The sequence below is a fragment of the Polypterus senegalus genome, chromosome 12, assembly GCF_016835505.1.
Source record: "Polypterus senegalus isolate Bchr_013 chromosome 12, ASM1683550v1, whole genome shotgun sequence".
In the NCBI taxonomy this organism is placed as follows: Eukaryota; Metazoa; Chordata; class Cladistia; order Polypteriformes; family Polypteridae; genus Polypterus; species Polypterus senegalus.
Window position 1 is genome coordinate 89,256,910 of NC_053165.1, and position 23,674 is coordinate 89,280,583.

The 23,674-nt window shown below is 34.7% G+C and overlaps 1 protein-coding gene across 3 annotated transcripts in view; it reads right to left on the reverse strand.

The window, feature by feature from the left end:
- trpm7 (transient receptor potential cation channel, subfamily M, member 7) overlaps nt 1-23,674 on the reverse strand; it is a 120,768-nt gene that overhangs the window by 22,178 nt on the left and 74,916 nt on the right. For all 3 annotated transcript variants that reach the window (XM_039772829.1, XM_039772830.1, XM_039772831.1), the window contains exons 13-25: nt 21,559-21,612; nt 21,336-21,476; nt 19,054-19,191; nt 18,263-18,543; nt 17,027-17,255; nt 14,423-14,578; nt 9,103-9,243; nt 8,670-8,798; nt 5,173-5,424; nt 3,145-3,319; nt 1,582-1,708; nt 1,022-1,203; nt 429-561 (exon numbers count right to left, since the gene is read on the reverse strand). In XM_039772829.1, coding sequence (XP_039628763.1) covers nt 429-561; nt 1,022-1,203; nt 1,582-1,708; nt 3,145-3,319; nt 5,173-5,424; nt 8,670-8,798; nt 9,103-9,243; nt 14,423-14,578; nt 17,027-17,255; nt 18,263-18,543; nt 19,054-19,191; nt 21,336-21,476; nt 21,559-21,612 — 2,138 coding nt within the window. The remainder of the gene's footprint in view (nt 1-428; nt 562-1,021; nt 1,204-1,581; nt 1,709-3,144; nt 3,320-5,172; nt 5,425-8,669; nt 8,799-9,102; nt 9,244-14,422; nt 14,579-17,026; nt 17,256-18,262; nt 18,544-19,053; nt 19,192-21,335; nt 21,477-21,558; nt 21,613-23,674) is intronic.

The window sequence follows — 23,674 nt, forward strand, 5'->3', positions numbered from 1 at the left end:
CTTGCACCTAGAGAGTGAACGAAAAACGAATTACACACAACCTTTCTGGAAAGGTTGGAAACCATACTGACTTGCATGTGCCCTGCATTTCCCTTCTTATCCAATATGCTCTGTTAACCTGTTCATGTTACACTTTGTATAGTAAATATTCATGCTGTTGTAAGTGACTATAATAACAACCCATACTAATCATGTGACTATACTTATTAAAATCTCCTTTCTAAATGTAATGATGATGAGGGAGAGAATAACATCACACGTTACAGTAACACTTTTATTCTTGCAAAATTTTCATAAGCACAATTTGCTAATCACCTTAGATTGTGCTTCTGTTCACATGCCTAGAACAAATGCTTATTTTAAAATTGTGTATAAGTGGTTAATGGCCTGTTATCCATATTCAATTAATACAACAACTAATACAATACCTGTCAAAAGTAACTCTAATCCTTTCCTCACTCCCAGAGTGAAACTGGTCGTCCTTTTCATGAAAGTACTTCTCTACACACTGTTCTTCAAAGTCATGCAGTTTTTTCTGGTCTTCTTCTGTCAGGAACAACTCTGAAAGTGTAGTCACATTTATAATTAAACACTTGAAAGTACTGTAGCTTTAATAAGTTAATTTGATAAAATATCAATTTTATAATGAACTTAAGTTATTAGGTATAGGCTCAAAATATTGAAAAAAACATTGATTTCTGCCATGCGGGAGCTAACAGTTTACATTTATGACTATTTTTCTTTCCTGAAGTCAAATCTGATAATGCCATCTCTTTTCAAAAGTATAATTTTTAAAACAATTAAACCACTTAAATTGATTAAATACTAAAATTGCAGATTTCAGCTTCTGCAAGCATACCATTAATGTTTTATTTTCATTTCTGTTTTCAATGAGAAAGCATAGAAAACACAGTGCTCTGAAAACCCATCAAGACATAAACATATATTTGTTATATTTTTGACTGATCAAGCCTAATAGCTTCATAAGTAATTTAGATACTGTAGTGTAATTTATACATACTTGGGCCGTAGGTCCGGTCTTTTTTCCTTTTTCTGCAAATGCATGAGCACAAAGACACCAGATGGCTTAAAATAATGAGCGGTGGAGGAAGAACTGGCTTTTCATGGTAGGCCATGATAAAATGGTACCGTTGATATTTCCACACAATGTTGGACATGGACTTGACTTGCAAATATACATTGCTGTAAAATAAAGATTTTACTGTAAAGTTGAAAAAATTACAGAGGACTGTATCTGATGCTATGAGTAATACTACACCACAGGGCATTACACAGATATTTAGCACATAGGAGAAGTACAGTACACAGTGTCTCTAAGAAATGCATTTTAATGGTAGACAGTGAACAATTAAAACACGGTACCAGATAATGTATATATCTGAATTCAGACTTAGCTGAATGTTTTTCCTTTAGCCATCATTTCGATGTGCTGTTCATTGACATTAAAAATTGCATTTTTTTTTCTTCCATTAAGTGAAAACATCTTGATGCTCATAAATATGAATTCATGCAATTTTGTTTTACAGAAACCAAAATTTAGCAAATGTTCAGTCTACTTACTTGAAAAAGGCAATTAGAAGGTTCACCATAAGAATATATTGAACAAAGAGGTAGACTGCTTGTAAAAAGGGGGTCAGCCATACTCCAACACTACAAAGTCCCTTGATTTCTGTATTATTTGCGCACACTGCAAAAAAATAGAAAAAACCGTACACATCAGCTCAAAATCCAGTATCAAGCTATATGTGTAATGTATCTACTTGAATGATAATATACAGCAGTTGTATAAGAAATGTAATGTTTGTTGATTTGGGGTATATGTGAAAATCACAAAAATGGTTTAGTCTTCTGGTTGTTTTCATTTTCCTTTCCTTCTCTAATGTCCATTTATTGTTCAGACATCAAAAAAGGTCTCAGTCCCTTATGTAAACCATTCTGTATTGTTCCTGAATAAGCTGTAAAATGTCATAGTGAAGAAGACTCCTTTCCAACCTGTGCTCTACTGACCTACTAAACTTTGCAAAGCTGTAGGGTCTCATTTTGTAGATAGCTGCATCTTGATAAAGGCACAACCATAAACTCAACTGCCAATTGCTTTTAGAACTGTTAGATGCCATCTACACACCACAGTTTGAATATGACCATAAATAAGTCTACTGTAATCGAAGTGCTTCCTCATACAGGTGGAAGTAATGCTGCTGGAGGAAGTGGAATACTGGCCCAGAACAGCCTTTTACAGTAGCATATGATTTGGCTCTAATGATAAATGGTTTTCTAATATCAACAAAGCATACCAACGTTGTACTGATAAGCCATTTACTGCAAAGTAGCTAATGCAGCTTAATTTTTAATTCAATATTTTTCTTTTTAATTATGCAGCATGTGCCTTAGTTTTACATTGCGCTTAGCTGGAGTATCCTGCAAGTGAACACGGTGGGTACAAAATCCTAAGCTGATGCTGCATCTGAAAAAAAAAAGACAGGAGCTCCAGCTAAATGAATAGCAACATGTTCCAATTATACAATTGACATCATTAGATGCTCATACTGTGTCTGGGTTACATAAGAACAGCAGTGCCAAACCACAAATAGCATCTCCTTTTTTATTTAGACAAACAGACTGCAAACCGTGCTACCTTCTTGATAATGCAGTGGTATGGGATCAGTAGCAACAATGAAAAGGCAAAAGAAGTCTCTGCATCCAGAATAAAAATTATAACATTTAAAAATAGTTAAGGAAATGGAAAAAACATTTACTAATTGTTGTGCTCTGTTTACGTACTTCATATGTTTTACCACAGAAATTTATATAATGGTTGTGATTAACACTCATCAATGAATTTAATAGATTAATAAGGGCTGGGCAATTGAAATCAGTCATATTTAGTTTCACAAATGTACCCCAAGTGAAAACGTATTCCACTGTTTCTCCATCAATAAAAATATTCTCTAACTTGCCCATAGTGATGGAGAATGTCAGTGTGCTGCATGAAAGTAAGGCTTTCACAATACTCTGTTCAAGTGATGTTACTACTACTAGTATAATCTTAAAACCAAAGATTTAAAGTAAAAAAAATTTGTTTGCACATAATGATCAAATCACTAATCAGATGAAAGTCCTCACCATCAATTTCATAAGCATACACTTCACCATATATCATCCAGTAAGGCTGAAACACAATGTCTTTTGCCAGGGTCCATGATGGCTCTTCATCTGGATAGAGAATAGCCTTCCTTGGAACTCCAAAGCTCAGCAAGACAACGGCCATGATCACCACAATGTAAAACATATTGGCTACCTAAATTAGAAAAATATACAGAATATTTAACTGAAAGGCAGTTCAAGAAAAGTATGTCATAAGCCATGTCATAATCACTAAAGAAACTACACACACATCAAAAGGGCATTAAGCTGTTTAGTTTGAATGAGGTTCAGGAATTATGTTTTTGGTTATGTGGAACACTTAATATTGTATGTATGAGTGTTATACAAAAAAAATAACACCAGTGGCATAGTGCCTTTAGATTGTAGCAGTATAAGACCATTGCTCAGCTGGATGCAAAATACTGGCCTTCATTCTTTTGTATTCTAAAACATAGTTTTATGTAGCAACTTTCATAAAAAAAATACTGGACAGGATTGGAAAACAAAAAGATACCATCTATGATTACTAAGTGCTTTCTTTTGAAAACAAAGCGGAGGATACTGCTCATTTTAATTGGTCAGGTAGTGTGCTTTTAGAATAGCCAAATGTTGCTGTCTTGCATCACTTCAGCCTTGGATTTGTTCCTTCACATAGAAACATGACAGCATATCTTGTGTGTCAAAGTATACAGGAGTGCTTGCCTCACTCATATACAGGAAGATTTAAGACTCAAGAGAGATCGCTTAAAAAAAAAAAAAGACAATCATTTATAAACTGAGCATAGGCAATAGTGACGATAACAGGCTATGAATTACAGGGTGGAGTAAAAGGCACACTGATGGTACACAATCACACCAAGCCAATTCAGTATCTACTTTGTTTACAGGTAATGCAGTATTACAGTATGTATAACAATCGGCTAGATTATTTATAATCCGCTTTTAAATGGTGAGAGAATTATTTAATTGTGGCTACAGCAGATTAGTTTAAGTAAATCTCATTCTATACCAGTTTTATTTAATGTCCCACTCACTGACCCTTTTTTGTATCTCTAAATATATTTTAAATGTATGATAATAAAGTGCATATGTACATCCTAGTGTGTTTGACTTTTAAGCTGTGGGTTTGGGTGAGGATGTGAATGTCTGCCGTTTGTGAAACTACAGTCATGCCCTCTGAAATACAGTTACAGGTTCTTAATTATTGATCAGTAGTTTCCTCCATTGCACCGATTTATTTCCATTTATGCCATAGTAGAAATTTTAATCCAAATGACAATAACTTGCTATGGCTTTAAACATATACTCCTTAGATCTTTAGGTGCTACCTGTCATTTATTCAATAGTTTCTTTTTCTAAACATATGCTGTTTGAAATTTCTTGTTTTGGCCGAAACAAACAGAATCAAAAATACTTCACTTCTGATTGGCAATTCGAATAAAACATATCAGTTCTGGCACATCACAAAAGTCTAATTGTTTTGAAATATAATTCACAATAAAAGGTGACTAAGATGGACAAAATCAACTGAGCAAATGACAAGCAGTGCTTCAAGTATTTTGCCAGACTCCAGTAAGACATCAGGCCTGGCATGTAGTATAAATCATCATGCATCAGTGAAGCCCCATCTAATGGTTTTTTCTTACCAACATCTCAGTAAAATGATATTGATCTTTTACAATGGATGAGCAAGAAAGGAAGAAAAAAAAAATTGTACAATTTCTTTACACTAGACAATGCCATGAACTGAGCCATTCCAGTCGGGCACTTTGATAGCAGTGTGCTATAAATTTAATTCAGAACTGTCTTCCAGTATGTTAAATAATAAAGTATCTCCACAAAATCTGCTGCTCAGCTGAATCATCGTTAGTATGAGTGTATATCTACTTACCTGCCTAAAGAACAATTTAAAACAATATTTTAAGTTAAAAGTGTACTGTACATCACCTTTAAATAATAAAGATTAAATTATTTTTAATATTCACTTAAACAGTGACTGGTACTTGCCATTTTTCCAATCATCATTACGTAAGGTCCGGCCTGTTGATTCACTGCTAGGAAATCCAGAAGTCTCACATACCAAAATATAATATTCAGACAATACATTATTCTTCCAGCAATGAGGACACTGTCACTTCCAAGTCTTAGTGCAAAGCCAATGAAAAATGTGACAATTGCAATGGTGTCAGTAATGTTAAAATAATCACCGAACCACACTTTAATCTTTTGATTTATCTTTCCAGCTTCAGACATAAAGATCTAAAAAGAAAAAGAGAAACTCCTCATTAGTGCCAAGTACTAAAAGTATACTCTAACTTGTTATACAAATGGTATCTTGACAGGGCAAAGAAAATTAACTGAAATAACCAAAAAAGAAATTCCTTGCAGCACGGATGAACCTCAGACAAATCACAAGAAATTTGGATCAAAAGTGTCAACTTAATTTTTTTGTGGTATGGTGTTCTTCAGTACTAGCTTGCACTGTTTGTAAACCTCTGTTGGTTGTGGATGAAATTAATATAAATGAGGGAGAATGGTGGAATGTGTGATGTGATATTCATCCAAGTTGGAGGAAACATCTTTACAAGTCAGTGAACTTTGCTTGTTATGAACCATGCATCACCTGCACATTCTGGTGGGGTTTATCAGTTATAAATACAGACACACATTTCCCATGTTCTAGTGGCTCACAAGCATAAATCTAGGATCATGACACAGAATCTCCAACTGGAACTTTGATAAAGAGTGCTCAGACTATACCCATTTTATGAGCAATTGTGCAGTTATTGTTTCTTCCATTATCAGTTGTTCCAGTCAATAGCACTTTTTGTGTTGCTTTGAATTAAGGAAATGGTATTAGATACTGGGGCACCAGACTTGCTTGGCATCTCACAGTCAAATATCTGTCCTGCTGTCTATACCACTAAGATCAATGTACAGTATATGCAAGTGCTAGCTTATATCTGGTGTTTTTGTCATCAAACAAGAAGCGTCAAGTGTAACAAAAGAGCAATACAAGTGTTTTGGGGAGATGTAAAAATATAAAGATTTCTGTCATATCCACAGTATTAACTGTGAATCCATTGTGCCATATCAGGCATCATTTTGCATAGTGTCATCCCATCACCTGTCCCAAATCCTCCTGATTGGTCTGCATGCCTTGCGTGTGGTGTTCTGAAATGATGCTCAATCATCAGCTGAGAATAATGAGTTGCCAGTTTCTTATTGTAATAGAAAACACTGTGATGCTGCTGCTGCTGCTGCCACCTCATATCTCCAAGAGAGTAGGTTCAAATCTTAGCCTAGCCACTGTATGTGTAAGAGCAAGCATTATAGGACAATCCTGCTGTGCTATAACAGGAGCTAAGAGGGTCTGATGAATAATTTGATTATAATAATAATAATAATAAAAACCCACTTGACTATTGTTTCTAAAAATATATTCTGCCTCCCCATCACCAGAGAATACTACACACCCGAGTGCATGAGACATTGCTGTGCTTGTTTGCGTAAACTGGAGCTTTCAACTTGCAACTCGGCTGAAAAATGTAAGCATGCAACAGAGCTTACCATTATTATAGTTCTTTTGTAAATGTGCTAGTTAATCCTTGCCTAATTAGGAAACATAAGCATCTCTTTGAGGCTACGGGGTATGGTAGATTCAGACAGAAAAACAGAACCACCAGACTGACACTGAAGAGTACTGCTGCATTTGTGCAACCATGCAAGGTTTGATGTTCTTTTAAAATGATTTTAATTGTTAGGCAGATTCATGTTCTCTATAGTATAATTAGACTTCTGTTCAGTAACCCTAACCCAGAAGGAAGCATGATACTTCATTATATGCAACTATATATTTAATGTGCCAAAAGCAGCTGTTAGTGGTGAGAAAGCCTTGCATATTTACTCATGCTGACAGTGCTCCTTATGCGCTAGTTTATTCTAATGCATAAAATGTTTTTTGAAAACCCATAGACATGTTGGTTATAGGAAAATACTTCCCACCAGGTCTTATAATGCCTTCATTCCCCTGTACACTTAAGTAGTGTCAACATCTCCCAAATATCTGCAAGCAGTTGTGTATTTTGGAAAGGCAGCCTTTGAATTAATCAGTTAAAATACCCTTTAATATCTCCATGGGGGAATTATGTGGTTCAGTGCTAATGATCGTGGTCCTTTTTGTCTCCTTTAACTTTCATATGCTATTAAGTTATTAACCTCTTATTTGAGATTGTTTTATTGGACAGTTACAAAAATGATCTTGCATGTTCAGAAGTTATACTTGTTGGTCTCATCTACCTGAACACAATATTGATAGCTTATAAACCCATCAAAAGTTTTAGGGACCAGGGCAAGCAGTAAAAAATAATTAGGTGGCAAGTCACTGGTGCAAGAAGAGGCCAGGATAAACTGGCAGCCTTGATACCCATTGCATAAATGGTATACTTGCAAAACCTTTGCTGTTTCTCACTCAAAAAAACAGCATGTTTTTATTTTATCATAAATTTCCCTGCGCCAGGTAAGCAGAACCACGAATCTTTCTTTTTAACTTTGAGTGGGTTTTCTAGTGCCAGATGAGCTGATACTACCAGAAGTACATTCAGGACTATAAGCCACTGATTTGCAGTCCTTTGTGGCTCTGCTCACGACCAATCGCGCACACAAACACCTTTAGGAGAAGCAACATTTACACTGATTATAAGGTTCAACCCAAGCTAGCAAAAACGGAGTTGAAAGCAAATATTTATTCATATTTCACCATATGGCAAAATATTAAAATTTCTAAGATGTAGAGCAACAACCATTAATGTAAACAATTTGTACTACAAATATTATAAAGGTATTTTGTCGTAAATAAAATTATAAAACAAATTGCATGTCCAATTGACAAATCTGAAGGGAACTTAAGCAATAAAAGTAATAATTAATAGGGCAGTTAACATATTACATGATTGGATTGACTTTATATCAGAATTGAAAAACAAGCCTCTTCTTAATAAGCATCAGGTGTTAGCTTTAGTTTTAGAAAGCAAACTTCTTATTAAATTAGGATCTTCTACAAATGTTGAAAACACGAAGAAAACAAAGTTTTGAAATTGTACAAAAATAAATGTAATAATAATAATACATTTTATTTAGATAACACCTTTCCTATGCTCAAGGCGCTTCACAGAGTCTTAGAGAAAACAGCAGGGTATATGTAACATTGATTACTTTGTGATTACGTGAAAAGGTGATCAAGATACAGAAATAAAATGAAGGACAGCATGCAAAACATCTAAGCATTATTTCAGTGTTTGTTTTATAAATCTGCCATCCTAAAGGAAGTAACATTCACAAACCCACTTAGACCAATTTAAGTCTGCATCACACCAAATCCTATTTCAGCAGCACCGGACATAAGGCAGCAAAAGCTCCTGGACAAGGTACCAAAATCTGCATCATTCTATGGATAGTGGACTCGCATTCTGAACAGTTATTCTACATTCAACACATTAGCTTACCTCTCTTATTTTCTCAACAGCAGATGTAAAAATATAACAGATGACAATCCATTCTTGAGGTGAAGGCATTTCTGGCATTTTTACCAGAACAGTGTAAGTGTACAGCATCAAAAATCCCAAGTAAGCTAGCTGAAAAGATGGAATTAGTTTTATTTAAATACCAAATATTTATAATAAAAAACAAAAATAGCTCTGAAAGAAAAAGATTCAATAACAACCATGCCAAATTTAAGTATTATATAAATGATGGATTAACAGAATACTAACAGCATGCATAGTATAATTTGTTCGTGATGAACACTACATGTGCTTTGACAGTCTTATAGTAACATTATTAGTACTATTTAAAATCTTGAAATTAAAGTGCATTTTATTTCAAGTGTACTGGTATATTACCAAAGCAAATTTAAAAAGTAAAAAAAAAAAAACATACCGTGTTAAACCAGAACTTCACAATTGGGGCATGGTAAAATGCATAGAACTTTCTGGTAACTGGTATTCTTCTTGGTCTATGAAATTCTGCTTCATTTTTCATTTCAATGTTGTCACTGGGTCTGACTTCCTTGAACACATCCTAAATGTACGAGTAAACAGAACTTTACTACTTTGAGGGAGAAAACTGCAAGTCATTTCCAAAACATTTTCAGTTCAATGTGTTCCTTAATGTCGACTTCTGCATTGATTATATAGCAAATTATATATTTGAAGCACACATTATGACAAACAAAATATATCTACTTGGTGACAAATGTTTATATATCTGTGACATAATTTAGGTAATGCTGTAATTTATAAAGAATATATCTTTTATTCGATATTTAAACAAAAACTCAAAATTTGGATTGCACTGGGAGTAATTATATATCACAAACATGAATATTCAAAGATATTCAAAGACTTTCAGCAACCCGGTATATTTTCTGCAAATCATTCATCTTTAACAGAGTGCTTCTCCTGAAAGTATTTGTTAATTTTACCTACCCCACATTTGTAGTGATGGCCCAGAAAAACTCTTAATCTCATGTTTTCATGGGGAACAGAGATGACAAACGTATGCCTACGAAGAACATCAATGCAGCATAACAGCAGCAATCACTATGGGAAGGAATCCTGGTCATAAATGAAGGGAGAGGCTGCCATTCAAGTGTGTTTCTCACTTTTGTAGGAGAGATTTTCCCCAAATTTTTATTAAACAATATTTGAACCAAAATACATGTCCTCAAGTGAGCATGTGACTAGAAACCTGACAGTTGGATTATGAAAAATGAGTGATTTATTTCCATGGATATTTTGATATGGTTTGTTACTGTTCAGTTAGTGTCACCATTGTACCAAGTGGATCAGGAATTTTGCAATCTCCATTCTCCATGGAAACATGAAACAAATAGTTCTCCTGCAACCAATAAAGGGGGGCGAGTTACAGAAAAATTATACTTTTTGGATGGTGTATTACTTTAACTGAAGTGAACTGTGAAGAATGCTATGATGTATACTAAACAGGGCAAATATTAAAGGGCTGCTAAAGAACACTGGTAACCAAGTGATTAAATATATATTTAAGTATAGGACAAAAATGTTTTAGTTAAATGTGTTATAATTTATAAAGCTGCAAGAACAGTTTTCTTAATAATGGTAACTTTTTCTCCAACATATAATTATCAGCTGACCAGTCATGTTTTTATTACAAGTTGTTGTATAATTTTACTTCACTTCCCACACTACCAGAATGCCAAAAAAAAGGAAAAATGCAAGCAAAAATGTACATGATATTCAAACTAATTTTGTTAGCAGGCTTTTTGTTTAAATTCCCATCAAAGGTTCAATGATATTAATATTTTCTATTGTTAAAATCAAAATCTAGTCTCCGTTTAAGAAAACTTTTCCTTGTTTGCCCCAGTTTCCTTTAGTGACTTGGAATATCAACTAGTCTGTCTGCACCAGTGACAGTGTGTGTAGCAAAGTGTGAATGTGCTCTGCAGTGGATTGGTATCCCATTCAATGAGAACCCGTGTCTTGACTGCCTCTGGACCTCTGAAGAGGCAATAAAAAGAAACAATGGTAGATGAACAGACTATCAGGTGTAATTTATAGAAATCACTAAAAAGGAGACAGATTAGCAAAAATATTTCACAAATGCAGAAGATGACTCTTGAATAGCACAGTTAAACCTCGCAAAGAAATATCGAACTGTTATGGAAGGAAACCAAAAGATTTATATGGCTGAGCTTGTTAAAGCTACTCTATAACACTAGCTGCTATTAGCATGGCATACATGTTTGATCTAAATGTTTTACATAATATGGAACCATCTAAACCTAAAGGTAAAGTATGCTTATGGCATTAAATATACATTTTTGTTTTGTTTTTACTACCATTAGCTGTTACAAAGCAAAAAAAAAAAAAAATCTACATGTAAATATGTTAAAGAGCTGGGGCTGTGCTGGTATACGCTTTTCAGTATAGCTTTTTGTTACATACAAGAAATACATGATACCAAAAATGCATCTTTGCATTAAAAAAGGCTAACATTGCCACAAAGGAGTTGGGGTGGGGAGTAGGGGTAGTTTGCTCCTGGGGGTTTCCTTTCCAACCATTCTAAGTAAACCTTGCATTTTTCTGCCATTTTCCACATTTATTGTGTGATCCTAGACATGGTCCACCCGGCTAGCTTTTGTTTTTGTAGAAATTTACTGGAGTGAATAGGTTTACCAATTCTAGCTTAACATAGTGTTTTTGTTTACTTTGGAACATTTTCGTTATTTAAGATTACTTCTCCATGGTCAGACGAGCAAAGGCCACTGAATTACAGCAGCTGCTCCTTTACAGCACTGATTTGTACTTTTGTCAATTCTTTACAATCTGGGGAAACAAAATTAGGGATTACTTGATTAAATGTTAACCTACTCCCTTATTGTAGTTAAAAAGATGCTGTTTGATGGGAATTGTATTTTTTATCATACATTTACATGGAACAGAGTCTTATTTTCTATTTCACCTGTGACATAAGAAAGGCTAATGATTAAGACCAAGTACATATAAATTCAACGTGCAGATATTCAATATATTTTAAACTTCTATAAATGATGTAGATAAAACTTTTACTAACAACCAGTTTAACTTTGTAGATGAGACTACACCAGGAGGAATGGTAGACACCCTAATATGGACTTGGAAAAAAGCAGATGTGTTAGGTGTAGAGTATTTTAATAAATTAAACATAAAACTAAACTAAACAATTTGGGTGTAATTACACTATGGTGGCAGAGATGGGAGCTACAAAAGCAATCAAGAAGATTAACTAGATGTGTATGTGGCAGGATTTTTAAGTATAAAAGTTGCTCACAAAAATTATATTGCAATTTTTTGTTTTATAATGTTATAAATTGAGATGAAATGATGTAATATACTACATTGTATTACTCCTGTTTTGAAGTTAAATTTGAAATCCCACCCGTATTAACAAAGACATGTCAGTTACAATGCTAAAATAAATTGTCACAATTCGTTTCACCTAAATCTTTAACTCCACAAAAAGACTTCAAATATGTAACCAGACTCCACGGTCAGCATGAGACTAATCACTTGGCTCACGACACACGCAGGTACATTGTCTAAATTTAGCCCAGAAGTAACCCTCGTGACGTAAGCCCTTTTCTTTTGTAGTAGGTTTTGTAAGCCTGTCATTGATATTATAAATTTAAAAACACTGAACATAACAAAAGTACATAAACATATTGCTATGAGGCTGCTAGTTGGTTATGTCCACAGCTTTTTAAACATTTCATGAAATGCAAAATGCATTAACCAATGGAGGGGCCGGGGGCACATATCTTGTGATGCATTTTCCTTTTAAATACAGTATATTTGTTCACACAGTTATACCGCAGTTCATACAGAGATAAACATTTGGTCAATCAAGATAGGAGGGAAAAAGTGTCTACCAGTAAAAACTGAAAATATAATCCTTAATTAATACAGAAGAGCACTTAAAACAAGGAATCTAATGGAACAAAAACCTACACCTACAGTAGTCGCTACCAGACCAAACTTAAGGACCAGTGGAGTAATGCAAAGGAAATATTTTTATGGTAAATTTTTTACTGAGTGATAGCCTATGTGCTTATGTTATACTAAAATAAAAAAAAAAACAGTTGGTGGTGTTTCGGCCAGTTATATCTGGAGTCCACACATCTCTATTTAGCTGGATCCATGAGGGAGATGAACAGTACTACTGGAGTTTAGTTTAATTAATCAAGACACAGACAATGGTCCATCTACCAAATCTAATTTGCCGAATACTGAAATTCGAAAAAGTGTCTAACACAATCTCTAGCACTGCCTTAAGCTATTTTACACTTATTAAAAGAAGGAAAGTTGCAAGATTTTTAGAATCTCAATATTTCAAGAATTTTCTGAATAAATGGCTAGATGTCTAAGGAATAAATATTTTTTTGTTAAATATGCATGTATTTTAATGCAAGTAACACTTCTAGATTTACTCTAATTTGTCCATTTTATTCTTTAATCAAAGATGTGCTGTGTTTCTTCACATTGACCACATACTGAATACACAAAGTAGTACACAGGGACAAAAAAGCAGCATATAAGGTATGCAGAACTGAATGTGTCCTCTGTGGAAAACCTGTTTGTTATGCTTGTCATTCTATCTTATATTGCTGTTTAATAGAGTGATTTATATATAAAAAATGACATTCACAATAAATTCAGTGTCTAAACAAAATAAATAAAGCATGTTGTTTTAGCCCCACACTTGTAGTGGCCCCACATTTTAACATTCCACAATTTTCAGCACAGGTATATCAGAAAAGCCATACTGTCACAGCCCCAGTTAGAGTTAGTTGAAGGCATATTTTAAATGAGGTTATTGATATGTTCTAACACTTATTCTCACAAAGGATAAATGTCAGTAATATTCAGTCCCCACATTTCTGCTACCCACCACCATTCGTGAGGACCAAGGGCTCGTACTCTTCCTGTGAGCTCAGCTGTCAGGCAGTCGATTCTTTTCATTTCAGACCTAAGAAGCAGATGTTGTCAGGCCACTGAACCACAGTCGACTTAGGTTCCTTCTGGCCTTACTGAGCACCTGCCAGTGTAGGCCGCTCGTAGCCAACTGGTTAATGGATTTTTCACTCCCTAAACTTCTGGAATGCCAAGGCCAATGTACTGCCCCCTGCAAGTGTGAAGCCAAGATCGCCAACCCAACATGATTAGGATGCGCACATCTGTGAGTTCTTGAGCATATACAGTAATTCACCCTGTAAACCATACAGCAGTTCCTTTACTAAGTGAATCACCGTGGACATAACATATAGCTTTAAAAAAAAAAAAAAAAAACAAAGTCACCACAGAATTAAGATTAATTACTAGTTCTTTAATATTATGTGCATTATTAAATGTATTTGCTAATTTCACAGGAACCATTTTTTTTCTGGTGAAATTTTATTCAGAATTATGTTGTAAATACATGTACTAAACAAACATTTTAATATAAAGTCAAAGGTAATGACCAAGACTTAATGAATTGGCAAAATATTAGTTATTTCCCAGCTACTGCAATCTGCTGCCATTTTAGCATTTATAGTGACAAAAAAAAAGCAATGAAACACTTGAAATAATGCACTTCAAATATACAGATTAAAAAAAGATCAATGCACTTCTTTGAAAAATTAAAACAGGTCCAGGAAACACAAGTCTGAGTCCTACTAATTAAATGACTTTAAAAATCATACCATTTGAATTTCATCAGGGGGACTCTGAAGATTGTGTTCACTGTCTTCCATGGTCATTTGGTGAGCATCTTGTGACTGAGGAATGTGTGACATTTCTGCCTTTGTTTTGTATTCCAGCATCAGAATGGCAGGTGGGACTAAAATACTCAGAATCACCTACAATTAAACAAAACAAAAATATCTTTATTTACTGTCCTAAAAATACAGCTTAACAATGCACTGGCCCAATTGCTGCACATGTGTAATTGAGAGTTCTTGCATAATAAAGTAGTATCTACAAAAATAGCGTACTTTGAAATAAGACATGTCAAAAAAGAAAGCAAAGATGTTTGAACGCCAAGTAAGTCTAATCAAGTTCCACAGTGACAGGAATTCACTTCATTTTAGCAAATCAATATTATTAAGTTGAAAACATATCAGCTCTGGGTTTCTGAGGGAGAAGTTCACTGAGTATATGTTAGCCAACGCTATAAATACAAGCATATACAGTGGTGTGAAAAACTATTTGCCCCCTTCCTGATTTCTTATTCTTTTGCATGTTTGTCACACAAAATGTTTCTGATCATCAAACACATTTAACCATTAGTCAAATATAACACAAGTAAACACAAAATGCAGTTTTTAAATGATAGTTTTAATAATTTAGGGAGAAAAAAAATCCAAACCTACATGGCCCTGTGTGAAAAGTAATTGCCCCCTTGTTAAAAATAACCTAACTGTGGTGTATCACACCTGAGTTCAATTCCCGTAGCCACCCCCAGGCCTGATTACTGCCACACCTGTTTCAATCAAGAAATCACTTAAATAGGAGCTGCCTGACACAGAGAAGTAGACCAAAAGCACCTCAAAAGCTAGACATCATGCCAAGATCCAAAGAAATTCAGGAACAAATGAGAACAGAAGTAATTGAGATCTATCAGTCTGGTAAAGGTTATAAAGCCATTTCTAAAGCTTTGGGACTCCAGCGAACCACAGTGAGAGCCATTATCCACAAATGGCAAAAACATGTAACAGTGGTGAACCTTCCCAGGAGTGGCCGGCCGACCAAAATTACCCCAAGAGCGCAGAGACGACTCATCCGAGAGGTCACAAAAGACCCCAGGACAATGTCTAAAGAACTGTTGCCTCAATTAAGGTCAGTGTTCACGACTCCACCATAAGAAAGAGACTGGGCAAAAACGGCCTGCATGGCAGATTTCCAAGACGCAAACCACTGTTAAGCAAAAAGAACATTAGGGCTCGTCTCAGTTTTGCTAAGAAACATCTCAATGATTGCCAAGACTTTTGGGAAAATACCTTGTGGACTGATGAGAAAAAAGTTGAACTTTTTGGAAGGCAAATGTCTTGTTACATCTGGCGTAAAAGGAACACAGCATTTCAGAAAAAGAACATCATACCAACAGTAAAATATGGTGGTGGTAGTGTGATGGTCTGGGGTTGTTTTGCTGCTTCAGGACCTGGAAGGCTTGCTGTGATAGATGGAACCATGAATTCTACTGTCTACAAAAAAATCCTGAAGGAGAATGTCCGGCCATCTGTTTGTCAACTCAAGCTGAAGCGATCTTGGGTGCTGCAACAGGACAATGACCCAAAACACACCAGCAAATCCACCTCTGAATGGCTGAAGAAAAACAAAATGAAGACTTTGGAGTGGCCTAGTCAAAGTCCTGACCTGAATCCAATTGAGATGCTATGGCATGACCTTAAAAAGGCGGTTCATGCTAGAAAACCCTCAAATAAAGCTGAATTACAACAATTCTGCGAAGATGAGTGGGCCAAAATTCCTCCAGAGCACTGTAACAGACTCATTGCAAGTTATTGCAAATGCTTGATTGCAGTTATTGCTGCTAAGGGTGGCCCAATGAGTTATTAGGTTCAGGGGGCAATTACTTTTTCACACAGGGCCATGTAGGTTTGGATTTTTTTTCTCCGTAAATAATAAAAACCATCATTTAAAAACTGCATTTTGTGTTTACTTGTGTTATATTTGACTAATAGTTAAATGTGTTTGATGATCAGAAACATTTTGTGTGACAAACATGCAAAAGAATAAGAAATCAGGAAGGGGGCAAATAGTTTTTCACACCACTGTACTTCCAGCAGCGTTAGCAAAGCTTCTAGAGAGCATTCATTTCAAATCTACAGTTCTCACCCAACTAAAAATGAAATTTACTTAAAGGCAAAAAGATTGGATACTATGAACACTTACAGCAACTGTGGTTTGATAGAACTCTGTTTTTTATAGGTACAAAATACAAATCCATACTTACTTCAGTTTACTTTTTTCCACAACCATATGTAGAATCTAGTCTGTACCTGTAGTTAATCTTATACTATTTGCATAAACTGTAAAAAATATGAACAGGTTTGCTTGTAGAAAAACAAAGCATTATTTTTCTCCTGTGAGTACCTAAACATATATTTAATATAGGCAGACAATGTTTGACAGAATAACAGCCATAATGTTGTCTAATGGCAAGCCTAATGCTTTTAATGTTATTTTAGTATCTGCAGTCCAACAAAGTCTTGCATTACATTGGGAAATGCTCCTCTGTGTCATTTAAAAAGCCATAAAAAAAAGTGTGTACACAGAATTGCTAATACCTTATACCAAGAATTCTTCCGCATGTTTAAACGCCCCATCCACATGTCTGATAACAGCATCTGTGTGCAAGTATGTGCCACAAACGGCCGTAATCTTGATGAAACTGCAAGTTTAAGGCATGTTGAATTACTCCAGTTTTTCAGTTCATAGGTCAGAAGTTTCATGGCCATGGTTTCATCCTGTCTGAAAGACTGCTCTAGCAAATCTACTGCAAGGGTTCCAAACTCGCTATATTTATATAAAAAAAAAAAAAAAGTTATAAAGTAGTTCAGTCCAAGCAGATGATAAATATATTACTTAAGGATAAAAACTCTAGTAACACCTTCAATTTTAAATCTTGGATTTCTCAAACCTTGACCGTGTATAACAGGAGATTTTTTTGCAAAATGTTTAAATCAGATGTTGCAGTTTTGCTTTTGAATTGCTAGGGGCCACAGTGTGGTCATTCTCTAAGCTATGGACTTCAAATTCACAGTCATAATCTGTTTTTAAATCTGGATATAATAATTATACAAACAACGACAGCAAAAATACTGTTGAATTTTTGTGCAGATATCCTTTGGTGAACTGTTGCCTTGGCCAGTTTTCTAAACATGCAATGGAGAAAAGGTAGCTTACAGGTGATATAGGTCTCAGGTGGCAATGTAGCATGCTTTGCAGCCATAAAAATCTCAAACCATGGCACTGCAGTCAATAGAGAACTGCATAATGGCTTAACACTACTTCCTCATTTGCTTAATGATTATCAGTACTTCACTAGTTAATAAGTTAATTGGGAGGAACTACCTATTCATAGATTTTGTATTTATGACAATGACCTCATAAACCTATTAAGTTTTCTGTTATGAGGGAGTATAGTTGTGCATATTAGTGGGATCTTTAAAGGTCTGACATGCTGCTTTACACCTTGTGCCCAAAGATCATAGATGAGTGACAGATGGGCCACAATATAAAGTTGGGACAAGTTTGAAAAAAAACTTTTCCCAGTTGGAAATTTGACATGAACACCCAGCAAAGCAGGTGCTTTCCCAATACTATGCATTTCCCTTCAGTATATCAAAATCTGAATATCTGCAACACGATAATAAAGCTGGGCAATGCTGTGAAACCCCACTTAATTTTTTTAACCCCCTGTCTTTAAATACTTTTTGCCTTCCACATTAAAATACTTAGAATGCAAAAAAACATTACATTAGTTACAAGCAAAGAGCACCGTTTCTCTGAACATTACTTACTTTGAATACTCTTTGAGTTCTTCAGATGTATCATCAACAACATCACTTTGTTTTGCTTCATATGCCATAGATCGATAAAGCTTGCTTGCTACTAAGGCTTTTGCCATGGACTCTTCACCATGCTGCCAGAAAAAAAGTGCCATTTTTTGCCTCTTCATTAGTACAGCCCAAACGAGAAGTTCATTGAAAGGATATGGGAAACGCCTGGTTTCAGGATCATCAATATCAACTATTTCTTCTTTGCTTTTCTTCTTCTTTGACTGATCAACTGAAGTTTCAAGCTAGAGTTGGTGCAAATTAAGAAAGAAAAAAAAAATAATTTATGGAGGTTAATAGACTGGGCCATTTTTATTTGGTCATGTCAGGCCAACATAAAATGTACCTTTAATCATACAAAAATGTTAATACAAATTTAAAATAACACAACATTGTCTATACCGATTTGGAGACTAGCTGTAATAATAAACCAAGACACAACAGATTTGGGGAATGCTGGTTTGATGCTGTCTACTTGCTTCAGGTCAAGCATTTTCTCAAAGATCTGTTTGTCATTATATATCTGTAAAGCCAAAAAAAAAAAAAAAAAACACAACAATTTGACCCCAGCACCCATGCCTAGCACCTACACAGTCCTGAGCACTGGAAATACTGCTTGTCTGTTTAAGGAACAAATGCAATCCTTAAGAATTTTGTTAAGGAAAACAAGTCCAGTAAATGCACACCATTCATCCTTTGGATAATTTAAAAGCTGAATGTTTTCAAAGTTATTTTTATCTCTGCATAAAAAGTACCTTTGGTTTATAGGGTTGGGCAGTCTTTATGAAGTGATTATGTCTGGTCTTCTCTTTTTTATCTGCTCTGATATTGAAAGATTCATGATTCTTGCGCAGTTGAGGTACACTACTTGAGGAGGAGTGACGTCCAGAACGCTGCAGAAAAAGGTATCAAGGTCAGGTTTTGACAAAATTGCATTTATCAAAACTTAAAGAACAAAGTAATCTAAAATTGTATGACAAGAAACAGAAAAAGGACAGTTCAAAACAAGGAATGAATAGCTGAAGTAGTAGAAATATTAGGGAAACCAGATACCATATAGGACTTTAAAGACGAAGCCAGTCAATGACATTAGGTCAATGTATGGGGAGGTACATTACCCACTGGCCATTGTTGCCTACTGCACCTTGGTTAGTCCCTTCATACAAGCACTAGGATTGTCAAGAGGATGCCACATCTCAATGATATTTTGCCCCTTTAATCCTGAACCTTCTTCTAGTGGTTGGTCAGCGACAGAAACATCTTCCTACCATGCCCTGCAACTGGCCTCAGCATACATTGTTTCCCAGATATAATCCTTACTCTGTGTTCCCCCACAAGAGACTTTCTAGGCCTGCTTATGGAAGGTTACTGCTGCTCTTACAAACTTGCTGTTTCCCAGCTTTTATCCATCCCCCTTAGGTACAGTCAGAAACCTGGTTGTTCTGCAGCATCTACTAATTTCTTCATTGTCATCTTTACCTTTGCTCACATCATTTCAACAACAATTTGTGCCCCTTGCTAACACAAACTTGTAAGATTATCATCCATGAGTTTGTTGTACTACATAAAGGGAACACATTATGAAAAAAACATACAGAAATACTAAGTTTGGGCAATACTCTAACAGAACATTCCACATACTTGTAGTGAACTTTTCATTTCAAGGGTTAGATACCGAACCACAATAGGACCATAGCCACCTGCTCTTAACACTCACAGACTCAGTTTGTAGGAACAGAAATAACTAGCAGCCTCCAAAGTGATGTCTCCTAGATATTAATAGGCGATTATTATTTCAAAGTTTGAGAATTTTGCATTCCTTTGTTTGTGAAAGAGTTAAGAGTTGGTATTGCCAAAGGGAAAAGTGTCCAGAAGCATGCATTTTTTTATTTCTATATAAAAACCTTCCTTTTTATATAGAAAAGCCTCATCTTGAAAATTGTATTTTTCTTTAAACTTTAATTCTAAATAAACAAAAGTATGCACCTGTCACTGATGTACAGTATCTACACCATTTTTATTTACCTATATACCACTTTGTTTCCTTTTTCTACACCAGCTTACACACTTGGTCTATATGCTCTCATATAATGCCATTTTTATTCAGGTTTTGAAACATTTAGCACTGAATAAATGTTTATAGTGATATAGTGAAAGAGACTTAAAACTGTATGACTGTTTATTAAATGAATTTTTAAAATTGCATTTTTCATTTGGTTCAAGTTAATATCATTATAGAGGTTTTAGTATGTACAGCAGCAGCAGATGCCTAAGCAGGCCCATTTTGAACACTGCAACATCTTTCATCACAACATTACATAAGGAAATGAGACTTACTCAGTCTTATAGTAAATATGTTCTACAATATATGTAGCATGTAAAAACACCTGTGCTTATTCACCAAGATAGATTAAGATCTTAGATTAATTCAATAAACTACCCTAACAGAACATGTAGGTTTTAACATTTAAAATCTGTTCACATGTTGACAAATCTGTTAAAAAAAAAAAAACAGCATGTAAAATACAAATTTTGATTTTCCTGGCAAAAGAATCATTGTGTCGGGCTGTGACAAAGTAAGTACTGTGAACATCTGGGTCATGGAAAGTGATGCCTACTTAAAATATTAAACATTTATTTCAGTTGTTTAGGAAACTATATATATGTAGATTAGGTTTATTTCTTGTTCAGTTCTTATTTTCTTGCACAATTCAAATATTTTGGAATTATTTCAGATAATGAAAACCTCTCTTTAGAAAAATAAAATAAGCATCACAGCAGAACTATCCACTATCAACCTATTAAACTGAGCCAACAGAAGCACCCTACACTGGAATTATTCTGGAAAGTATATCCACATATACATAGATATATGTATAGATAGATATATATATATATATATATATATATATATATATATATATCTCATGATACATACAACTGTGATCATTTTAAATTATATCATGGTGAAAATTTTTGCCCATACCACCCAACCCTTATTTCAATTTAAGAATATTAAAAATACTAGTAGACATACCCGGCTGTTTCCATGGAGATTGTTGTAAACAATTCTAAAACGCTTCCTTGTGTAGTTACACCTGTATGTTCCACCCATTAAGTATTCTATCACAAGGCCTACATCAATTAACGTGACTTTGTAATCTGGAGGAAGGTTTCCCTGAAAGCAAGTACAAATACAAAAAATGAAAAGCAGCACAAAATCACTAATTGTGGAAATAAAGGCTGGAGCATGAAAATACCTGTTTGACATCCCGAACAAGATGTAAAAGGGTTGGATTGGTGGGGCCTTGTTTCTAAATGAAGAAAAAAAAAATGATAAAATGAAGGTAATTTTTGTCAGAAGGCTACGCTAAGGAGTGAAAAAATAAATATGCATCAAGAATAAACTATCATAAAAATGTAACTGATCAAATTCCTGAAGTCATTCTAAATATAATGTATTAAGTATGTACAAATATAATTGTACCAAAAAAAAACCTTTAGCAAACTGAACTACATACTCAAAGCATAACTAAAACCAAATAACTAAAAAGCTTCCCATTCAGAAGACATCTATAAGCAAGTTTTTGATTATGTGATTATCTATTAAATATCACTTTGAAAACAACAATCAACTGAAAAAAAAAACAAAACAGATGCACTGTAGTTTAGACTTGTTAGGAGGCTGTTACCAAGTTAAAATTAATTATTTGTTTCCTTGTGCTTCACCAAAGGCAATGGCAATTTCTCACAGAGCAGTGTGATTCTGCTTACAGATGTTTAGCTAAATAATCTATATATAGACTGCTTCTTGATACCGTGCTGCTCAATATCTTTTCGCCATAGATTTCTCTGATATGTGCTGCAAAGACAAGAATTCTAGTTTCAGTATTTCATTCATTTTCAGTATTTATTTAAACCATTGCATTTCCTAGTCTGGTAAGAACCAGTATATGACAACCACAGTGATGAGGTTAGTTACACACCCATAGTTACAAAAGTGACCTTCCTTAAAAACATGGCTTGCAACACTCCTAAGCTCATAATGGTGGGAGATTTTAATTGTACATTAAAACCAGTTTCGGATACACATTGTGGTTACAGTTGCAAGAGACTAAACATCAATACCAACACATTTTACGTGTATTTGAGAGATTATTCTTTTATTTCTTCATTATATCAAACCTACTTACTTTTTTATTTTACTAATTTTAATTAAAATCAAATCATACAAAACCAATATTCAACCCCCACCCAAAAAAGAGGAGAGGAAAACTAGCCAACAAAACAAATCTTTGAAGCAGCAAGGAAGGAAGAATATCCTTCAGTCAATGTCCAGGTCTTCACGGCCCATAAATTTGACGCTAAGTAATAAAATTAAAAGTTAGGTAGTGCCAGAGTTGCCCTTTGGATGTGTGAATGTTTAGAATTCCAAATAAATGATTATATTTTTTAATCTAATTTCTTAAAAAGTGATTTGTTAATGTATATGGGATGGTTTTAAATAGAAAAGAAGGTTGAGAAGGATGTTCATCTTAACAGTGTTGATGCTAACTGCTAATGTGAGATGGAGGGCGGACCATCGTCAAATCTTGTTTAATTTTTTCCATGCAGACATCAAAATTCTGTTGAAAAAGAGCTTTATATAAGCTGGTCTACTAAGATAAACGGGAAGGTGTCCGTGTAGTACTGTGTTTGCTAGAGAGCTCACTGGAAAAGCACACTTTTATTGAAATTAATTTTGAGTCCAGATATCTTTTAGAAATCTGCTAATGCTTTTTAGAACTACTGGCATGAGATTTTGTGGGGCAGATATATACAGTACCATTTCATCTACATATAATGATACTTTCTGTTCAAGTCCTTCTCTGGAAATCCCCTTTATCTCTCATGCATTTCAAAATTAAAAGGCAAATGGGTAAATGGCGATTGCAAAAAGCAATGGTGATAGGGGACATCCTTGTTGAGCACCGCATACTAGTTTGATTGGTTTTTAACAATAATGTTAATATGAATGGAGGCTCCTGGACTAGTCCCATTCAACCATGTCAAATGGTTTTTCTGCTTTGAAAGATAGATTTCTGGGGTGTTAGATTTAATGGGTGAAGATATTATATTACACAAACGGAGATTAAAAGCCAAGTGTCTGATTTGGTTTGGTCTTGTGATATTACAGAAGAAAGCACTTTCTCAAACCTTTTAACAAGAGCTTTGGAGAGTATCATTATTCAGAAGTCAGATTGGTCTGTATGACGCACATTGTACAAATGTAGCAAGTCCTAATTATTCTTGGGAAAGATGGAAAATAATGCTTTGTGAAAAGCTTGAGGTAGAATTTTGTCGTCTTTAGCTTCTGTAAACGTTGCTAGTAACAGT